The sequence below is a fragment of the Gymnogyps californianus genome, chromosome 17, assembly GCF_018139145.2.
Source record: "Gymnogyps californianus isolate 813 chromosome 17, ASM1813914v2, whole genome shotgun sequence".
NCBI classification, from domain to species: Eukaryota; Metazoa; Chordata; class Aves; order Accipitriformes; family Cathartidae; genus Gymnogyps; species Gymnogyps californianus.
This window is the reverse complement of record NC_059487.1, coordinates 17,602,536-17,621,758: the sequence shown is the minus strand read 5'-3', so window position 1 is coordinate 17,621,758 and position 19,223 is coordinate 17,602,536. Positions and strand designations below refer to the sequence as shown.

At 46.0% G+C, this 19,223-nt stretch overlaps 2 protein-coding genes across 3 annotated transcripts; one reads left to right on the top strand and one right to left on the bottom strand.

Annotated features, from left to right (window-relative positions):
* The first annotated feature begins 1,234 nt into the window (after nucleotides 1-1,234).
* On the top strand, nucleotides 1,235-11,478 carry LOC127023229 (protein 4.2-like). 2 transcript variants are annotated; one of them, XM_050907264.1, is made up of 13 exons: nucleotides 1,235-1,309; nucleotides 3,250-3,435; nucleotides 4,135-4,365; nucleotides 4,972-5,090; nucleotides 5,817-5,939; nucleotides 6,341-6,518; nucleotides 6,900-7,038; nucleotides 7,421-7,524; nucleotides 7,846-8,088; nucleotides 8,930-9,250; nucleotides 9,561-9,721; nucleotides 10,156-10,289; nucleotides 11,213-11,478. In XM_050907264.1, the coding sequence occupies exons 1-13, from the start codon at nucleotides 1,300-1,302 to the stop codon at nucleotides 11,361-11,363; spliced, it is 2,100 nt and encodes a 699-aa protein (XP_050763221.1). In that variant the 5' UTR covers nucleotides 1,235-1,299; the 3' UTR covers nucleotides 11,364-11,478. The 2 variants fall into 2 exon arrangements, with proteins under 2 accessions (XP_050763221.1, XP_050763223.1); XM_050907266.1 differs by lacking the exon at nucleotides 4,135-4,365.
* Nucleotides 10,321-19,188, bottom strand: CCNDBP1 (cyclin D1 binding protein 1). The gene is made up of 11 exons (XM_050907267.1): nucleotides 19,122-19,188; nucleotides 18,977-19,036; nucleotides 18,258-18,337; nucleotides 17,541-17,622; nucleotides 17,010-17,106; nucleotides 15,741-15,814; nucleotides 15,358-15,434; nucleotides 14,615-14,868; nucleotides 14,141-14,201; nucleotides 12,745-12,791; nucleotides 10,321-12,357 (listed from the first exon to the last, which is right to left on the bottom strand). Exons 1-11 carry the CDS (start codon nucleotides 19,186-19,188, stop codon nucleotides 12,249-12,251), a joined length of 1,008 nt encoding a protein of 335 aa, XP_050763224.1. The 3' UTR covers nucleotides 10,321-12,248.
* Between the last annotated feature and the right edge of the window lie 35 nt (nucleotides 19,189-19,223).

Genomic DNA, 19,223 nt, shown 5'->3' with positions numbered 1-19,223 from the left:
ACCAGCTCTAGGTGGCCCTGCTTGAGCAGGGGGGTTGGACAAGGTGACCTCCAGAGGTCCCTTCAAACCTTAGCCATTCTCTGATTCTGTGAAAGTGAATCTATACAATTAAGGCTATGCTGTAAATGACTAAAACTAAGAGAGTTTGTATTTAGCTTAAATGATGCATATAAGCAAGCAATTGTAAAGTTTAATATGCAAATATTAAGAAAAACGCCAAGCTCACTGGACCATATTGTGCAGCAGCTATCTAGTATAAATCCATATCTCATTCTGGAATGGCTACAACTACCTCTGAATGCATCACTGCTTATGTAAGATATGGGTCCCTTTTTCCTATTGTATATGTGCCTACACTGATCTCTGCTTGCTATTTTATGGTCTAGTCATTCAATATCTTCAGATTCCTCTACAACTCTTCCAAAGCTGCCTCCCTCATCTTTACCACTCAGAATAACTGAGCAAGCTTTGCCACCTCATGTCTTTTTATCGGCTTCTCAAATTATTCATGAATTTGTAGAAGATCATAGATTTCTGCAAAAGTACTGGTGATTCACTCCACAGTGAAAACCGTTTATTTCTGCTATCTTATTTCCTGTCTTTTCACCAATTATTTAACAATGCAGTGACCTTCTTTTTATATTACAGCAACTTTAAGAATGTATTTAGTCCAAGTCTCCAGTGTGATATTTTTAAATAGTCGGCATTATGCCACAGAAATTCAACTTTTTTTAGTTGTTGCTTTTAACAAATTTCCTCATTTTGAAGTGGTTTCAGTTTTTTGAATTAGGCACAAGGGCAATGGATGTATTGACTTTTTTTTTTTTTTTTAACTCCTTGAAGGGTTTAGGCTCTAAGTAGCTTAGGGTCAATGTTGGAGAGCAGCTCTTCAACACTTACATTTGAAGTGCATCCTGTGCGTTGTTTAGAGCCAAGTTAAGATTTGCATTTCCTACTCTGGGGTCCCCAATGCACAGCTCTTTGAAGAAATTGTCACTGGCTGTCTTTAAAGGCTTCACATCCCGCTGTGGAATTTAACCTCATCTGTAGGTAGGAAAAGTCATCCCTTTCTGTGGGTCTCTTTAGTGTGGTCTGAGAGATAAAAGAGTCCTCAACTTCTGCACAGCAGGCCAGCAAGATAAGCTGAAGGAGAGGTGGCAACATCACGTCCCACCCTGTATGAAGAAATCGAGCAAACAGCTTTGCAAGTGGATAATTTTTTAAGAAAGCTGAAGGAAGGAGCCGTTGCCCACCAGAGCAAGCAGGAGCTGAAGACTTTCACGCTACAGGGAACTAGACATGGGCCAAGGTAAGCAAAAATCACTTTGGTTAGTCCCAAGCATTTGCCAGTTGTCTGTCAGGAGAAACAACTGTTCCTGCTCCAAGACAGTGTTCATGAGGCTTGTAGAAGAGGTGAGCTTCTTACAGGGCAGGAGCCAAGAAAGTGCTCTAAAGGCTAAGGGAGTTGAATTCGCATGGAGGACTGCACAAAAAGGGACAGCAAACAAAAGCTGGTATCAATGCCTAAGAGGAGTTTGAGAGAAGCAGTAAGAGGCAGCTAAGGCAGACATGTGAGAGTTTGGAAGCCAAGGCAAGAGAGTTACCCTTAACATAGGGGGTGAGGGGCAGGGGATGGGGGGAGGTAAGCCAGACTACAAAACTGAAGTAGAGAGGTTACTTTTTAGCCACTTGAGCAAGAAGAGGGTCCAGGTTCCAAGCAACCTTGAAGAAAGTGACAATAAGATCCATGAAAAGTCATATGAAGGAGAGGAAGCCAGACCGCGCATGACTCGCCAGTCTACAAGATAGCCAGAACAGACATCTTCATCACAGAGAAGAAAATATACAAGGTCAGAGCTGGCTCTGTAAAGCTTAAACTGGTGCAGGCCTATGAACTGGGACAGCCGTAAAGGGATTTGAAAGCCAGACCGGAATCATTCACTGAAAACAATGCATGACAAAATTTATATGGGAAAAAAAAACCAAAGCGCACAATCCAGCGGGACTCCCACAACAAACACAGAAGGGACAACAGCAATGGGAGAAGGTATCAATGCAGAGGACAAGGCAAGTTAGACATAAGGAAAGAGCAGACCAATGAAAACTGCAAAGAGTAGTAGTTGTAGCTTTAGCACAGGAGCAATGGCTTTAGATAGCAGGGGAATGCTCTGTGGATTTTTTTTTGTTTTGTTTTGAGCTGGAACAAAGGGAGGAGCCTGGGTCAGCAAGGGGAGGTAGGTGACAGGATGTGTCATATAAGGGGCAGCAGTTACAACCCACAGGTTCAAGGATCTTAGTGATGAGTTGGGAGCGGAGGAGATAAGTGAGGTCAGGATGAGGATGATCCCAAGGCTGAGAAAAACGAGGGTGTTACCTGCTTCTCAGCGAGAAGTCTGGAAAGATTAAGACCACCACCAAAACCAGAAGAAAAGTGCAAGTATATGATCACACCACAGCCACTGAGCACCAAATTGGGTGCTTGAAATTGTGACAATTTTTTTCGCTCTTCTGGTGCTGGACAGAAGCATGTATCATGTGTATGATGCATGTGTAGGAGACAGGGGGAGGAGGAGAAGCTCTTCTGTCTCCTGCAGCTCTGGGTGTGAGATTGCCAACTCATGTGGTGCAAAGAAGGAAAAACTGGTGTTTGATTTGCTGTGATCTAGCATAGTTCCAGGACTATACCGCCACATTGCATTCGAACCAGCAGTGAGGTTTGCACCAGTTGCTGGTCTTTGGTGCATATCATACATACATAGCACAGTAACTGCTGGAAGAGCTTGCACCCACATTGCAAGTGCGGTGCAACAGCTTGTCTCCTGTGCACAATTTCAGCCATGTGTCCGCATGGATGCTGCTTTGAGTGCCATTGGTGCCCTTGAATACACAGAGTAAGACTCCAAATGTAGTCACAGTACATGCTCAGTACTAACCACAACATCTATCATTTGAATACTCAGGTCTGTTCCATGTCCTTTCCTGGGCAGAAAGGAGCTTTTGCATAATCACTTGGTTCACTTAATGATGCTAAGGTATAAGCAAAGGCAGCTCACTAGCCACTTGACACAAGACCAACCAAGCTCAGAGTGAAGGCCCTTACAGTTACTGGGCAGAAAGTCTCAAAGGCAGGGGGGCACTGTCTGAGTGGACAAACACGATCAGCTGTTTGTGTGTCTCAGGATGCGGCCCAGGGCCAGACTGAGGGCAGCTCACAGCCCCAAACTCATTCTGTATCTTCTCACACTACAGGTCTGAGCATCAAAAAATGTGATTTCAAGATCACAATGAACAACAATAACCACCACACAGAAGAAATCAGCACTGAAAGGCTTATGGTGAGGCGGGGGCAGCCATTCACTATCACTGTGAGTTTCTCAGCTCCAATACACAGCTACCTCCAGCAGCTGAAGAGGACCTTCCTCGTAGTACAGACAGGTAACATCATTACCATACCTATCAGAGCTCTGGTCCTCCACCCACCTGAAGAACAGAGCTGGTGGCAAAAGCCATGTCCAGAGCTGGACAGAGGTGCCCACATTTAGAAGTGAGGCCAGTGAACTGTTTATCTAAGGCAGAGTAGAGCCTCCTGCTGCTGGGACTGCAGGGTCAAAACTAGATCTCTTTCCAGAAGAGATACTACAGGACAATAATGAATGCAGGTTCACTACTCTATGATTTGAAAGTACTCATGGGATCTCTCCTCTCTCCTGGCTTTTGGTTTAGGAATGTTCAAACTTAGCTAGCCTGTTACAGATGTTTTCTGTTACAGGGTGTTTTCTAGTGAGACCCCTGAGAAGGGCAGCAGCATTCAGCCCCAGCTTGTTTTACCATAATCTGAACATTTGGCTGTGACTTTTGTTACAAGACACTGAATCCCACGAGCAGCAGGTCTGCACCATTCTGGCTGTTCCTGGTTTCTACAAATCTATGGAATACACATCCCACTTTCAAACATGGAGGCCTGAGTGCAGTACTAACCTTAGGAAGATTCACTAGGCATTAAGCTGCTAAAGGGTTAAGACTCTCTCACAAGAAAGGAGAGCTATGGGTCCAGATACAGACAAGGTCCCTGCAATCTGCATGGGGTAAGAATGCATGTCTGGAATAGACACAACCAGATCTCTTTGGCTGCAGGACCACATCCTTCCAAAGCAGATGGAACCCAGACTGAATTTCCCATCTCCAGCCTGGGAGACCAGAAGCAGTGGAGCGCAGCACTGGAAGAACAGGACCCATGCTTCTGGACCATCTCTGTGAACACACCTGCCAATGCTCCCATCGGCCAGTACACTCTGCTTTTACATGCCTCCAAGTCTTACTGTCTCCTGGGCAACTTCACCCTTCTCTTTAATCCCTGGTGCCAAGGTATGTGGTCAGAAACAGAAAGGCAGGTTGGATCAGTCACTTCACAAGAACAGCTTTTGAACTCTGGCACTCTGCCTCCATGGAGATTGAGGCTGACTCACCCAGTGCTCCCTGCCACTCCTGCCCTGCTCCTCACAGCAGCTTAGGATGGAGGTAGGGGCTAATAAAAGCTCAAAGCTGCCTGCCTCAGCACTTCTGCCCCATTCCTGGAGTACTCCACTGCCAGAGCCCTGTCCTCCTGCTAAAGGAAAAATGTTTGATAAAGTGTTTCCTATAATAAAGATTTTAAGGTGAGTCGAGATTATAATTGGTCTGATTAAGGCCACTGTATCTTTCTTAGGAACAGAGAAGTCAACAGCCAGAAGAGTAAAAGAGCTAGCTAGTGCAATAGCCTATGTCTGGAGGAACTTTTTGAACAAGGAAACAGAGATGACAATGAAATTCTTCTTTCCTGTCTGATTCAGAATCTGTGGTATTTTTCCAGGGCAGAATGCCAAGGACTGCCGAAGTCCCTGGAGTGCAGTGGAGTCTGCTGATCTAAGAGAGATGCAAGTGCATCTGAGACCAGGAATGCTTTCTTCCTGATGCTTTTTTCCTCTAATCTAGATGATGAGGTGTTCTTGGCTAATGAGGCACAGCGGCAGGAGTACATTTTAAACCAAGAGGGTGTCATCTACTGGGGGACTGAAAATGCAGTCCTAGCACAACCCTGGGACTTCAGTCAGGTAAGCAAGAGGTCCAATATGTCTGTGCTCTCTTACAGCCACCAGCAGAGGAAGGGTGCATCTCTCGTGTGTGTACAGGATGCTATCCATTTCCATACTGTGGCTTTGATGAAAGAACTTGCTCTCTGCACTCACTGTCTTTGCCTAAGACTGTGCAGAACAGGGACCTGTGTATGAAGTCCCATAACCCAGTATATGTAATTTTAGCTACCTTCTCAGGCTGTCCTCTATGAAGAAATGCATTGATCTATACCTAGGCTTTGTGTGCCTTCCTTTCATCAACAGATATAAAAGCATTTAACAGAGCTTAGTAATACTGTCTATTTTACCGGTAAAGCGAGGACAAGTAGATCTTCCAGTTTGCCCAACGCCATCTGACACAGCCAGTGATTAGAAGGGGATTTTATTCCACTTTAGTGCCACCAGATCACAAAAGTACCTCTGTGCCAGCCTAGAAAGTGCTCCAGAAAAGCATCAATTTCCTTCACTCAGGGGATTCAGTATCATGCTAATGCATTTCCCACCTTGCTTCAATAAAGCTGTAGGTATGCCTTCAGTATGTTGTGCTCTCCCTCCAAATCTCTGCCTGGAGCTCTCCTCCACAGCCCACTTATATAAGACTATCAGCACAAAGGGAGAAATAATCTGCAGTTACAAACCCTTGTGGGGACTCCAGAGAACAAATGTTCAGGCCAAATTTCCTGAAATGATGTGTTCTTGTTTCAGTTTGAGGAGGATATTGTTGACATCTGCTTCACACTGCTGGATGTAGGTGAACGCCATCAACGAGACAAGGATCACACCCAGCGCAAGAACCCCATTTACATCTGCCGCACAGTTGCTGCCATGGTAAGGAGAGCAGACAGCAGCCCTGACCCTAGCAGAGAAGACCTGAATGCAGAGCGAAGGCTAGCAACTTCTCAATCCCAGTTTATGGCAACCCACTGACCAAAGAGGAAGCCTGCCCAGGGCTGTTGCAAACAACACCTCCTGCCCATCTCCAGCCCTTCCTGATATTCCTGCAGCAGACAAGTAGTGCTGCAGGAGTTCCTTAGCAGTGGCAGTACACTTACTGAATAAATCTCAGGGGAGACTGTTGCACCTGTTCTGCTCAGCTTGACCTTCATGCTTTGCACAAAAAGTCCTTTTGGTTTCATGTGCCTTGGGAGTAGTTTCATCACACAGGATGAGGTGTACCTACCAAAGAGAGGCAATTCCTTAATCCATCTTTCTCTCCTCCCTCCCTGCAGCTGAACTCCGATGAGTTTAGAGGAATCCTGACAGAATGTGGGACTGGGCAATACTATAATGGGACACACCCTTCCAAGTGGCTGGGAAGCAGCCCCATCCTCCGGCAGTGGGTTGCATCGCAATGCAAGCCTGTCCGCTACGGGCAGTGCTGGGTGTTTGCTGCAGTCATGTGTTCAGGTACAGTGGTGGTTCAAAGACTTCTGTGTTGAGCAAAGCCTTATTTGGTCTGCAGAACCTCTAGCATATGCCTAAATTCCTGGATTAACACAGATCCCAGTAACATAACCGTTGATCTTTAGATGAGAGGCAGATCCCTCAGAGTTTCCTCATCAACATTCAGCATCGCTAGCTTTGAGATAAGAGAGTATCAGTACACACCATTCACTGAATGCACCTATGATAGCTTATTTCCTGAGGGGGCAATGTCTCACAAAGTCCAAACAGCAGGCCTGGTGCCATTCCTATTAGGCCTAGCACCAAAAAAGGCTCTACATCTATCAGCAGAGGCACCCTTAGGGCAGGATGCACAACTGATTCACAGCTCTTTCTTCTGCACAGTTCTGAGGTGCCTGGGAATTCCTACCAGGGTGGTCACAGGCTTTACGTGGGCTCACAACACTAACAGCAGCCTGAGCGTGGATGAGTATTATGATGAAGATGGGACACTGCTTACACAAGACAAGAGTGCCCGTGTCTGGTAAGAAAACATGGCAGGGCCCAAGCAAGACTTCGAGACAATACTTGGATCTAGGAAGTGATAGAGGGGGGGAAAGAAAGAGGTAAACAGCTGCAGGGAGGTGGATAGGAGACAGCTCAGCTGAGATCCTGTCTACATGACCTGTTCTTGAGAAATCGCCGCAACCCAAACTGAAGAGTGCGCTATTACTAGGGCCCACAAAGGAAGAATGCTAACCCAGTCCAGCTGGAGAAACTCCACTTGTGTCAAAAAACATGGTCTCTGCTCTCCTCAACATGCACTGAGCTCTTTCAAAGGAGCATTAATTGGCTGTGGTTTGGCTAAAACTTTACTGTACCTCAGGGCTCAGTCCCTTGGTATAAGCATGTGATGTTTCTTGCAGGACCTTCCACGTTTGGAACGAATGCTGGATGGCTCGAGCGGACTTGCTACCAGACTACAGCGGGTGGCAGGCACTGGATGCCACCTGCCAGGAAAAAAGCAAAGGTAAGATATCAAAGACGGGCTTGGGGGGGTGGAGGGGGGAGTGGAGCTGGCAGCAAATAAAGCAGTTCAATATTCCTCCCTTCCCCAACTTCCGATGGAAGGATGCAAAAGGGCAGGGACTCACTCTGTTGACTTTAGGCACTAAATCATCATTCATGTTTGGTTTGTGCAGCTTGTGTAGCTCTAAGAGCTCTATCACAGCACTGCTCCCTGATGTCCTCCTAAACTAGATACTTCACCAGTCCCAGTATAGGTCTAAACTAGGCATGGGTCTAGTTGGTAAAGCATCTGAATCTTAACTGGGCCACATCTTCTCTGCAGGTCCATCCTTCTGTGGGCCAGCCCCTGTTCAAGCCATCAAGGAAGGGGACACAGAAGTTGATTACGATGTCTGCTACTTCTTTGCTGCCATCAATGCCAAGTGCCATGTCTGGATACAAAAAGCAGATGACACCCTCAAGCCAGCTCTCGGTGGCACCAAGTACACTGGCAACAACATCAGCACCAAGAGTGTGGGCAGTGAACGCTGTGAGGATATCACACATAACTACAAGTATCCTGAAGGTAAGGGGTAGGTAAGTGGCTGAGCACATTCTCTGCCAGTGTTACAGTGAAGAGTAAAGGACTAGAGAGCAGAGCCGTACCAGAACATTAGGGTCATCCACTTCTCACCACTTCCCCATCCTGAATGGCACAAGAACACCTTACTCTTGCCGTCTACAGAATCAAAGCACAGGTCATACTCCAAATTTCATCCTGCTTAATTATGTTAACCAGCTCTCTAGAAGGCTAGGCCTTTCTTCACAAGGCACTTTCCTGTCTGGAAAACCTTCTTTCCCGATTTCTGTTACCTGTACACTCTGTACATTCACCTCCCATTACCCCTGTAATATATATAGATACATTTCAGACTCCAGCTTTCTGAAAAGGACTGTTGTGCTCCCAGACATTGTCTAAATCCCTCCCTCAAAAAGTAGCTTCCCCTTCAGAATCTATTACTGAGTGCTGTTTCCCTGACCCAACCCCACCATCTCATCTTAGCCTATGGCGTGTTGTCTCCTTGGCTGCAGTCCATCACAAGAGAACATAGTACTGTGCCCTAGCTACAGCTGTAGTTAAAGAGGCAACTGCCTCTTTTACTCTGCCAGATGTTAGCACCAAGGTGCTTTAAAAACTGTGACAAATCTTTCCAAGTAGAATCTTTCAGGTACATCCACTGAACATCCTGCCAGCTGAAATTCTCGAACTGCTCCAACCAGAAGCACAACAGGATCTCTCTCTATGCTCTTAGAAACAGTTATCTACAGTGCTACCAGGATAATTCAACGCCATCCTTCTGCATTTACTGCTTCACACTAGTAAACAGGAAAGAATACTAAAATACATGCTGCCTTTTTTGTGACAGGTTCTCTTCAGGAAAAAGAAGTACTTGACAAAGCCTACAGAAAGATAAAGAAACTTGAGACAACCAGCAGCAGCAGCAAAACACAGTTTAGCTCCATTCCTACTGCCCTTGAAGAGCCAGTTAACCTTTTCATCCACCTCCAGTCAAAGAGTTCTCTGCTACTGGGACAGGATGTTCCGCTTTCCATTGAAGTGTTTAACCACAGTGGTGGAGAAAAGGCTACTCACCTGGTAGTTGGGGCCCAGTCTCTACATTATAATGGTGTGCCCATTACCCAACTTTGGAAGGAAGAGTTTCATTTTATCCTCAAAAGCAATGAAGGTAAGGACTCTACTAGGTGCATGGCTAGCAAAGTATATCTAGTTGTCTCACTTCAGGAAAAATGCACTTAGCTGTAAGTTTACAAAAGGTTGGCTGAATAGTTGATTGTAGGTGACTGAAATAAAACACTTTGGCAACACCACCTTAGAGATTTTGAATCTGCAAATCCAGTTGGGATCACTTAAGCTTTTAATGCTACAGCTTTTAGTACAATGTTGGGCACTAAACACTCCTAGGTGCCACGCAGGCTAAGACCAGACTGTACTTAACATCTGCACTGTCATCTGTATTTCACCACTCTCTATTCCAGCTAAGAATCTGCAGCTCTTTGTGCCTTACTCATGGTACAGAAAAGAGTTGGGAGCGAACCGTCTGCTTAGGCTGACTGCCATGCTGAGAGACGAGGACTCCTTCTACATATACTTTGCACAGGAAGAGATCAGCATTTGTGATCCCCCTCTCACTATTGAGGTTAGATCGGTCTATCATTCTGTTACTGCAGTAGTGAGAAAAGAGCTTTCATAGTCATAAGCAGCAAAAAAATTCTGCTGGGCTGAGTGGCTCTCCTCATGCTGTCTTCTTTCAAAGCACTGAGACATCAGTTTGGGAAAGGTGAGTTGTGCCACACTGTTGTATACGGTACTCCCACTTCTACCTTATCTATGTGTGAGCATAAGGAAATCCTGATGACTCCTAACTCACTCACCAGTCTGGAAATCAGAGGCTGCAGAAGGAAACTACAGCAGAAGACTGTAGTTGAGAAGAAAGTAAGCTGGACTTTGCCTCTTCTGGCAACTGGCAGCTCAGGCTGAGAGCTCTGGCACCGACAAATCATTTATCTCCATTTAATCATAGAAGAATATCTTTCCTTCTCTGAGTTTCAGCTCATTTTCTTCTTTCAACAGTTTACAGAAAACATGGTACAATATCAGCCAAGCACAGCAAAGATCAACCTCCTGAACCCTCTCACTGAACCCTTGGAGAAGTGTGTCATAGTGGTTGCAGGGCGAGGGCTCATTTACAGACAAAGGAAGTACAGGTAACTGGAAACTGATTGATCTCAGAACGGTAAATGGAAAAAGAGACACAATACGAGCTAGAGAAACCCCTGCACAGGAAAGGCTGTCCCCAAAAATAAGTGGGCAACAACATGGCAGGAAGAGACTGCTACAGCATTAAAGCCCGAGGCATCCTGTCCTTTATTTACAGATAATACAGAAGATTTTCACACTGAAAAGGAGAAAAGCCAGATAACAGAAATTTCAACAGATGTGTAATACATAAGTTGAAGCCAGTATGACATTTGTGAAAGCTTCGACCCCAAAGGCCTAGACAGCAGAAGGAAAGCCCCCTGCCAACAAAAAGGGTAACAAGAGAAGTACCACAAGACTTAGGCAGAAATACACATTAAATAAGACAACAGTTATAGGTCACTGAAATGAGCTATGAAACTTAGAAATCATTTGCTGTTGAGAAATCAATTGCTTTTCAGCTAGCCACTTGAACATCCATAAGTAGGGTAAAACTATACTGTTTGTGACATATCTTTCCACCCATTACCCACTGTCAGCAATAAAGACAGTCCCTGGGTACAATTTTAACAGTGTCTTCCCCTTCTCTACTGAAGAACCAGGCAAACCTGACTTAGCCAAGAGTCATCCAAAAAGGCATGCTCTCCTTCACATGAAAAAAACCCCCACATTTCTCTCAAGAAGCTGCATTAGGACAAAGTAACCATAGATGCCTCCATGGGGAGTTCAACCCTCCTGTCGTATCTCCCTCCCAAACTACTGTCAGATCACAATTCCATTGTGGTAGTTTAGATAACTGCTAGCCGCCTTCTATTTTTTTTCTTTCCTTTTTTTGGCACCACACTCCTGTCTAGCAAATGCATCTCCTGGGCCCTGGGAACTAGAAATACAAAGAGGTGTGCTTCCTGTATAATCCCTTCTTATCTTTCAGGTTGGGCTCTGTGCAACCTAAAAGCATTCAACAGCTGCAAATCCCATTCACCCCCACCCAAGCAGGGCCCAGAAGACTCACTGCACATCTTACCTGCCTTCAACTCCAGAACCTGAAGAGCTACAAAACTATCGACATTGCAGCTGCCTGATGCCCAACTTAGAACAGGTCCTGCTGTCGTGTTTACAAAAGAGTGGTCATGATCTGTGCCCTGATCTTAGGCAAGCACAGATATTAAGTTTAATTAAAGTTATATTTAAAACCGTGTCTGACTTTGATTATTTGTACAAACTCAACTCTCTCCCATCTGCCACTATGCCCACTCTCCAGTTTTATAAGTTGAACCTTACTGTGACAAAGATGGGCTAAATGCTCAAGCAGATGCTGCATTTCTCACCACGCATATGTGCTGAACCCACCACTGCTTAGTCATTTTTCCCTACCCGTGGCAAAAAAGGATATCCTAGAACTTTAAAGTGATGATAGATGTAGCATTTCTCTAGAGAGATACTCTTATCCCCCTACAGATCCTTGACACTGGTAAAGTATTAAATAATATTTTCTACTGCTTTCTGAGGAAACAGAAAAGAGAAAGATAGTTCACTCTTCTCTAAGGTTAGACAGGAAATAGCAGCAGTGCTGCATATTTTTTAATGGTTCATTGGGCTGCTTGCAAAAGAAGGAAGACCCTTTCCTTCTGTATATATCCTCCACCACCTGAAAACAGATAAAGCCACTCGTGCAAATCTAGCAATATTTTATTGTTCTTTGAACCCCATAGTAGTTGTAACATCTGAAGAATGGGGCATGTTCACAGCATTAAGATGCAGCACCACACGATCCCAGGAATCCAGGCAAAATGACACCTTCTGCAATGGCAAAGAGCAACTTCCTGGGAAAGTTTTACCAAGTGGCGGTAAAGTTCTCTCCTAAAAACATTGTTCTCATGATTCTCCCAGTAGCTGGAGAACAGTGAGATTCACTGGAAAAGCATATGCCAGAGCCAGTGACAGCAACACATGTAGACATGGAAGAGCTAAAGTTGACCCTGTGTGAAGTTCTTGATTTTGTTCATGTTGTGATCTACTGCACCAGTTAGAAACTGCACCCAGCCTTCCTCTGATGGTGGACATACATGGCTTGTCCTGCAAAAGCGGAGGAAACTCATTAGGAAAGCCTCCTGGGTGTCTTACGCCTATGCATCCAGACAACACACGGGTATTGTGAAGTGCTGAATTACCACAGCATTAAAACAGGACTGCTATAGCCCCAGAGTGCTTTGAGCAAGGAAGAACCCACATCCATGTCTCTAGTTCCAAACCTTAACACATATGTGTGTGTCTTCAGTGGGAACCACTTTCATCCCTACCATCCTTTTCTTACTCCCATCCCTTTGTGACTGGATAACATCATAATTATTCCAAAATGCCAGCATTTACTGTCTAGAAATGAGTCATCTTTGACAGCAGACAGAAAGATATCAACCTTTATAGCAGGGAACACACATTTATAAAACTGTAACTCATACTCACTTTGTAATCTCTAAGACTTTCTTTAATACCGAGGCCAATTTAGCAGCCTAGAAAGAAACAAAAGGGAAATAAAGTGAGACAAACATGCAAAAAAGGGGGCTCAGCAGTACTGGAAAAGAAAGGGGGGTGCAGGAATGCCCAACACAGTCAAGAATGAGTAAAACTGCCATAGATCCTGATGCAGAAGGAAGCTATCTATCACTGCCATGCTGGGAGTGTCTCCCAACCTACTGCTGGCTGGGACAGGTGAAAATAAAGACAGGCTGTTTTTGTAAAGCATATGTTAAAATGCTTTTTTCTTGAAAAAGATAAGCCTATTAGAAATTGGTAACTGATATTAAGGCACGAAGTTACAAGTAACTGACTGTAATGCAACTTGATATTAAGCAATACTTTCTTTTTTACCCCAAAATATCAAGCCACTGGCCAAAGGCATGAAACCAGAATTAAGAATAAAAGATCTCAAGATATGAGAAGACACGTACTCAATTTATGACTCAGGGGACCCCTGGAAGTCATCTAGCACAACCTCCTGCTCAAAGCAAGGCCTACCTCAAAGTTCAGTCAGGTTGCTCAGAGCCTTGCTGAGTTGGGTTTGTGTGGCAGGGTTTTGGTAGCAGGGAGGGGCTACAGGGGTGGCTCCTGTTAGAAGCTGCTAGACACTACCCTGGCTCCAACCCGGACCCGCCGCTGGCCAAGGCCGAGCCCATCAGCGACGGTGGTAGTGCTGCTGTGATAGCACCTCTGTGATAGCGTATCTAAGAAGGGGAAAAAGACTACGGAAAAACCTGCAGTGGAGAGAGGAGTGGGATGTGAGAGAAAAAACTTTGCAGACACCAAGGTCAGTGAAGAAGAGGGAGGAGTGAGCGAGCAGCTGTGTGGTGCTTTGCTGCCAGCTGGGCCTAAACCACGACACTTGCCCAGTCAAGTTTTGAGTACTCCCAAAGATGGAGATTCCACTGCTTCTCTGAGCAGCTTGTTTCAGTGCTTAACCACGGTCACTGTGAGAATTTTTAATTTGTATTTTTAATTTAGATAACTTTATTTGAGCAAGTCTACATTACCCAAGGAAGAAAGTAGGCATGCAGTACATCAGCAGCCTTAGACCTCACTTTCCTGGGGTACTGTCACTGGACGTCTCTATGGATTACAGTTCAGAGCCAAAGCTCAAGTGGCCATGCTCTTCCCTGAAGAAGTAAAGATGAGGAATGCATTTCCACCTGAAGGAAGCCAAGTGTGCAAGAACCAAAGGGGACTCTTCATCTCTAAGAACTTGTTACTGAGACAGTCACTAACACCCACCTCTCCCTGACAGTCACATAATCCCTCCAATTCGATTTCTTCCCCTTCTCTACAGCCAAGTGAGTAGACCTGCATGCAGGCTGCAGATACTTACATTGAGTCGCACAGCCAACTGGTTCATAGGTGGATACATGCTCAGTGCCAGCTCATCGACACTAGAATAGAAGAGAGAGGAGCAATGGAAGAAAGGTCCTGCTAGCACAACTCATGGACCCTGGTCAAAGCCTACACCCACCCTGAATGTAAGTCAGGAACAGCAGCGCATGACAAGGAGACAACGTCAGTCATACCCATGGAATGCTTCTCACCGCCTTCTCAGACATCCGTGTGCCACTCTCACCTTAGAGAGACATGGCCACAGCTCCACCCCAAGCTGCAACATATGTTCCTCTCCTAATCTGCACAACTCTCAACAGACTATGCCATAATAGTCTTCCCACCACACCTGCTTCCATCACCTGCTCACAGATTCAATATCATAAAGGATTTCCTAATCCATTCTCTAGACCTCACAAAAGACAGGGAACTGCTCTGGAGCAAAAAGCGGCATGGGGAGAAGCCTGCTTACCTTGGACTGATGTCATTAGCAATGTCTGCAAGATCATCCAGCTGAGCAATCTGCTCTGGAGAATCAGCTTTGCCATAAGCCTTCACTACACCCAAGACCTTCTTCAGGCAAGCTTTAGAAGCCTTCATTAATCCCATGCAGGAGCTAAGCAGCTTCCGGTCAGCTTCTGACCAATACGTATCTCTGTTGCCCCGAAAGCCCAGCTCTTCATCTTCCATGATGTCACTGTAGGGGTCTTGCCCTTCCACCAGAGCCTGAGAACACAGATGCACTGAAAACCCAGAGCCTAACATCAATTCCAGCAACACCCAGGAGGAAAGGGAAAACATAATCTAGAAATCATACAAATAATTTATGGAGGACTCTCTCCCCAACTAGCATCTCAGTTGCCAGATTCTGTTAATCCTAGCAGGACAGGATTAAGAAAAACTAATCCCCCACTCCAATTCAACAGAGCAAACATCAAGAACCTGGAATAGTGCCATTCTTACATCAACCCAAACTGCCTCGCCGCACTGGCCCCGCCCCACAATTCACAACATGGCTTTATAGAAACCTTATATACAGTAAACCAGGCTTGAGTTTAAAAACTCATTAAGATCCAGGCATAATACAATAATCGAGCTCATATCAGAACAAATTTAAATCAAAGCCTGTCTATAAAACAATCCCTGTGTTCCATCACTGAACCATCACTGCAATCCATCACTGCAGGTTCCTCAAAGGTTTAAGGGCTTCCTTACATGTTCCATCTCCTCCAGAGCATCCTTGACTACACCTAGACATGCAGCCAGAGCTGACGCAACTGCTGCCTGGTTATCTGCAAAAGCAAAAGGATGAAAACTGTGGCACTGCACCGATTCAAATCAGCTTGCAACAATGTTCATCTAGGTTTGCGATCACTAGATCTTGAGATTATAGGATCAAACTTTCTGCAGAGCTCAGAGCCGCACTGTTGCCATGCAAAGAATCTGGCCTGGCTTCCAAGCTTATACATTTCAAAAACAGTCGGGTTTTGCAGAATGAGCGATCCTTCATTGTACTAGCTAGAATGCCCCTTGCAAGGGCTATTGATATTCCAAGACAACATATCCTAGTTCTGTTGCTCTGCGTATACAATACTCACCTCGTGGCAGATTGGACACTTGCTCACATGCCTCCCACACACCACCAGTTGATATAAGCTGTTCCTGAGACAAACTGAAACAAAACAAAGCCCCCCAAAGTTAGACTCAATAACACCACTCTGCTAGACTGTGTTTTTATTTTCTGCACCAAAGATGATGCACACTAGTAGAAGCTCTGCTGGAAAGATGTCACCAACCAGCTCGTCACTAGCGTCTCACATCTGTGTAAAGCAAGAAGTGCTGGCTCCTACTGAGTTTAATTATCCATTGGAACAAGAAGCAGGAGACTCTTACAAAGGCCTCTCAAGGTGCTTAGGCATATTATTTATCTTTCAGAACCTATGCAAATCAGAAGTCTGTATTAGAGATTGCTGACCTCTGCCTAAGGGCAGTGGCATGTAATCCATAAAGAGAGGAAGCGGTCCATAGTGGTCCAACAACTAGCTTTGTAAAGTTGCGCCATCATTGCATATGACAGTTCACTCCAAAGCAGAAACTGCCAAACAGCGCAAATGCTATCCAGCACCTTCATGAGAATCCTGCTCCCAGCATCTTTCCTTGCCACAGACATGACGAAAATCTACTCTCCATGTAAGCAAATGTACCTGACCCAGTCACTGGGACAAGAGGGTACTGTCAGGCCCTTGAGTGTATTCCACCCTCCTAGGAGTTTAGTTGGCTAAGTACAAGGTCAGCTCATTTGCTGATAGGCAGTATTGTGAAGAAAGCTGGCAGTGAGGGCCAGCCCTTCCTTACCTAGGAGATGCTTTTACCCTGAGATTCTTTCACTGGGCCCTGTTTATGCTACATCACAGCTGTGTAGCACTTAGTCTGCACCCAGTCTCATACCCCCTTGATTCTGACCCAGATCCTGACCCACTGATTTAACCTTCCTGCCTTGACCTCAGACCCAACTCATTGTAATGGACGTGCTGGGCAATCACTGGATGGTGTCTGATGCTCGTTACTCTCTCTGGACCTGACCCTGATCCTGACTTGCTGGCCTGACTTTCCAGCTTGACCTCATCACTGTGGGCTTGTCTGATGACCTGGACTCTCAACTGAACCTCACTACCCTCACCAGCACTGCTCTGCTCACTCAGATACGGGCAGACAGGGCCTTTGCTGACGAGGCCACTGCCTCTTCCTGCCTCATAATAATGCTCTGCTTCTGCCTCCCCCCTTCCCTTAGGAAGCAGTCTGCACTTGCTGCTTCCTAACAAGTACACTTGTAACTTTTTCTTCCTTTTTTTCTGGAAAATTACTACCTCTCCAATGGAGCACTGAGAATTGTTTCTGTGAGTTGGATCATTCCTTCCACTACTTCAGTGGTAGCATCTCGTACCATCTTCCGAAGAGTAGTACCTGGTTGAGATTGAGAAAGAGCAAGAAAGTTGCCACAAAGTCAGCACTGGCAGAAAGCAACTGCCAAAGATGAACACACAGACTGCTCTGTCTGTGTGGATACACTGTATAAATGAAGTTACAGGTATTTTGAAGGAAGCAACGTGTTTCCCACTTCCAAAAGGACTTTGGACAAGGATCTCAACACTTTATAAGTATGAATGCTCAATCAATGATACAACTTCCTACATTATCACTCTTTCACAGATGGAAATCTGCAGGAGCAGACAGACAAGTGGTTCACTCATAAACATGTTGCAAGTCTACAGAATAGCTGACAATGGGACTGCTTGCTCATGATAATTTGCTTTCCTGCAGATGCCAGATCTCATATTAGGCTCTGAAATACTGGGTTTCTTTACATAGTGGTGACTGCCCTGCTGTCACTATCTCACCTTGGCCCTTGGGGAGCCAGTAGTACACTGTGGCAACTGCAAGAATGGCATTTTGGACATCTTCACTCAGCTTCCGGCAATCCTGAAAATGGATAGGCAAAAGGATTAACCGTGAGTAGTGCATGGCTGCACTGCATTTAGAAAGTCTCACAAGCAATCACTTACATTCAGATTGCTTTGAGAAAAGGGAAGCACAGTAATGGCCATCTTGCTTGAGAAACAAATACAGCACAAGAAGATACAGTACGCAAGCTGTATACATCATAAGCCGCCTCATGATTTGGTAACAAAACACGCCCTGGTGTGGTGGTCATGCATCAGAGAGGAAGAAGTAGCTTAGATCATTATTCTGAACTGAGGTCTTTTTTTTTCTCCTCCAAACACAGGTGTGATAAACTTCTCTCAATTAACAGCAAAAATATTCCATATTCTTTGTTAGATCTAAGGTCTGTATTGTCCAATATCCTGTCTCTATCAGCAACCAGCTGTAGATGTTAAAGAATGTGAGAATGCTTCTATTGGGTATGTCTCCCTAACTTACAGAAATTAGTTCTCTGGGCAATTCTTGAATTGGATTAATACACTCTACAATGCATAGCCCATACCAACATCCCTTGTTTACATTGAACCAAATGACTTTTAGTCAGGTGAACCAAGAGATACCTGAAACTTGTCACACACACTGCAATTTCAGAGTCTGTGGGGGCTTTCACTCACCTCTGCAGAAGTCAGTGGAGGCCTTGAGAATGCCAGACTCAGCTTTGTAGCTTCCTGTGACGTTACTTTGAACGTCTGATCTAGACAGGATTCAATGGGAGCAAAAGAATAGAAAGTAACTTGGGTAAAAGATAAAAGAACAGAGCAGCTAGATGAGCAACATCTCTGATGCTACTTTGCCCTACTGCTTGATTACCATTTTTTCCTTCCAAGCAATACAAAGACATAAACTAAATTCCACTACAGAAGAAAAATTCCCTGGTGTATCTGTGCCATGCATGTTGCACGTGTCCTATGTCTGCTTTTTTTCTAGTTTGACTTAGCTGGTAGCGATATCCACAACCGCATTTTGTGTCCTGGTCCGTGACACCTTCACCAGGATGTGCTGTGAGGCTTTAACAGAGACCAAAGGCTTTAAAAATCTAGTTGTGGCAACTGTTCGATAGCGGCCGCTGCTTTGCCAACGCCAACACCCTAGAGCGGAGGGCAAGCGCAAAAGCCCTGGCTAGAGACCTGCCGGGCATCTCACTTGCAAGCCGGAGCCCTGCCGCGCCCGGGCACCGCGGACACCCGCCTACGCCGCAGCCCCAGGCGTCCGCCTCGGCCCGCCCCGCGGCCCGGTCCGGCGCCGGTCCTGACCCAGCCCGGCACCGCCAGCGCGGCCCAGCGCCGGTCGACCCCGCACGCGGCGCGCTGCCAGCCCGCTCCCCTGCCCGTACCTAGCGCGTCCCAGAAGCGCGGCAGCTCGAACGGCTCGCGGCCCTCGCCCGGTTCGCCCTCTGTAAAGGCAGAGAGACACCTCAGCCACCGGAGAGTCGGCTCGGCCCGGCCCAGCCCCCGCCCGGCCCCGGCCCCGGCGCCCACCTCGGACCCGTGCCAGCACCGCACGCAGCGCGCCGCGCAGGTCCCGCAGCGGCTCCCGCGCCTCCATGGCTGCGGGAGCTGCCACCGGCGCGTACCGCTCCG

Bases quoted from the DNA above. Each gene is read 5' to 3' on its own strand.
- CCNDBP1 (XM_050907267.1), bottom strand. From the start codon at position 19,188: ATGGAGGCGCGGGAGCCGCTGCGGGACCTGCGCGGCGCGCTGCGTGCG. The intron at 17,623-18,257 runs GTGAGTGAAAGC...ATCCATTTTCAG, and splicing joins CTCCACTGACTTCTGCAGAG to GATTGCCGGAAGCTGAGTGA. The intron at 14,202-14,614 runs GTAAGCAGGCTT...CTTCTATTCTAG, and splicing joins GCTAATGACATCAGTCCAAG to TGTCGATGAGCTGGCACTGA.
- LOC127023229 (XM_050907264.1), top strand. The intron at 5,940-6,340 runs GTAAGGAGAGCA...CCCTCCCTGCAG, and splicing joins GCCGCACAGTTGCTGCCATG to CTGAACTCCGATGAGTTTAG. The intron at 9,722-10,155 runs GTTAGATCGGTC...TTCTTTCAACAG, and splicing joins ATCCCCCTCTCACTATTGAG to TTTACAGAAAACATGGTACA.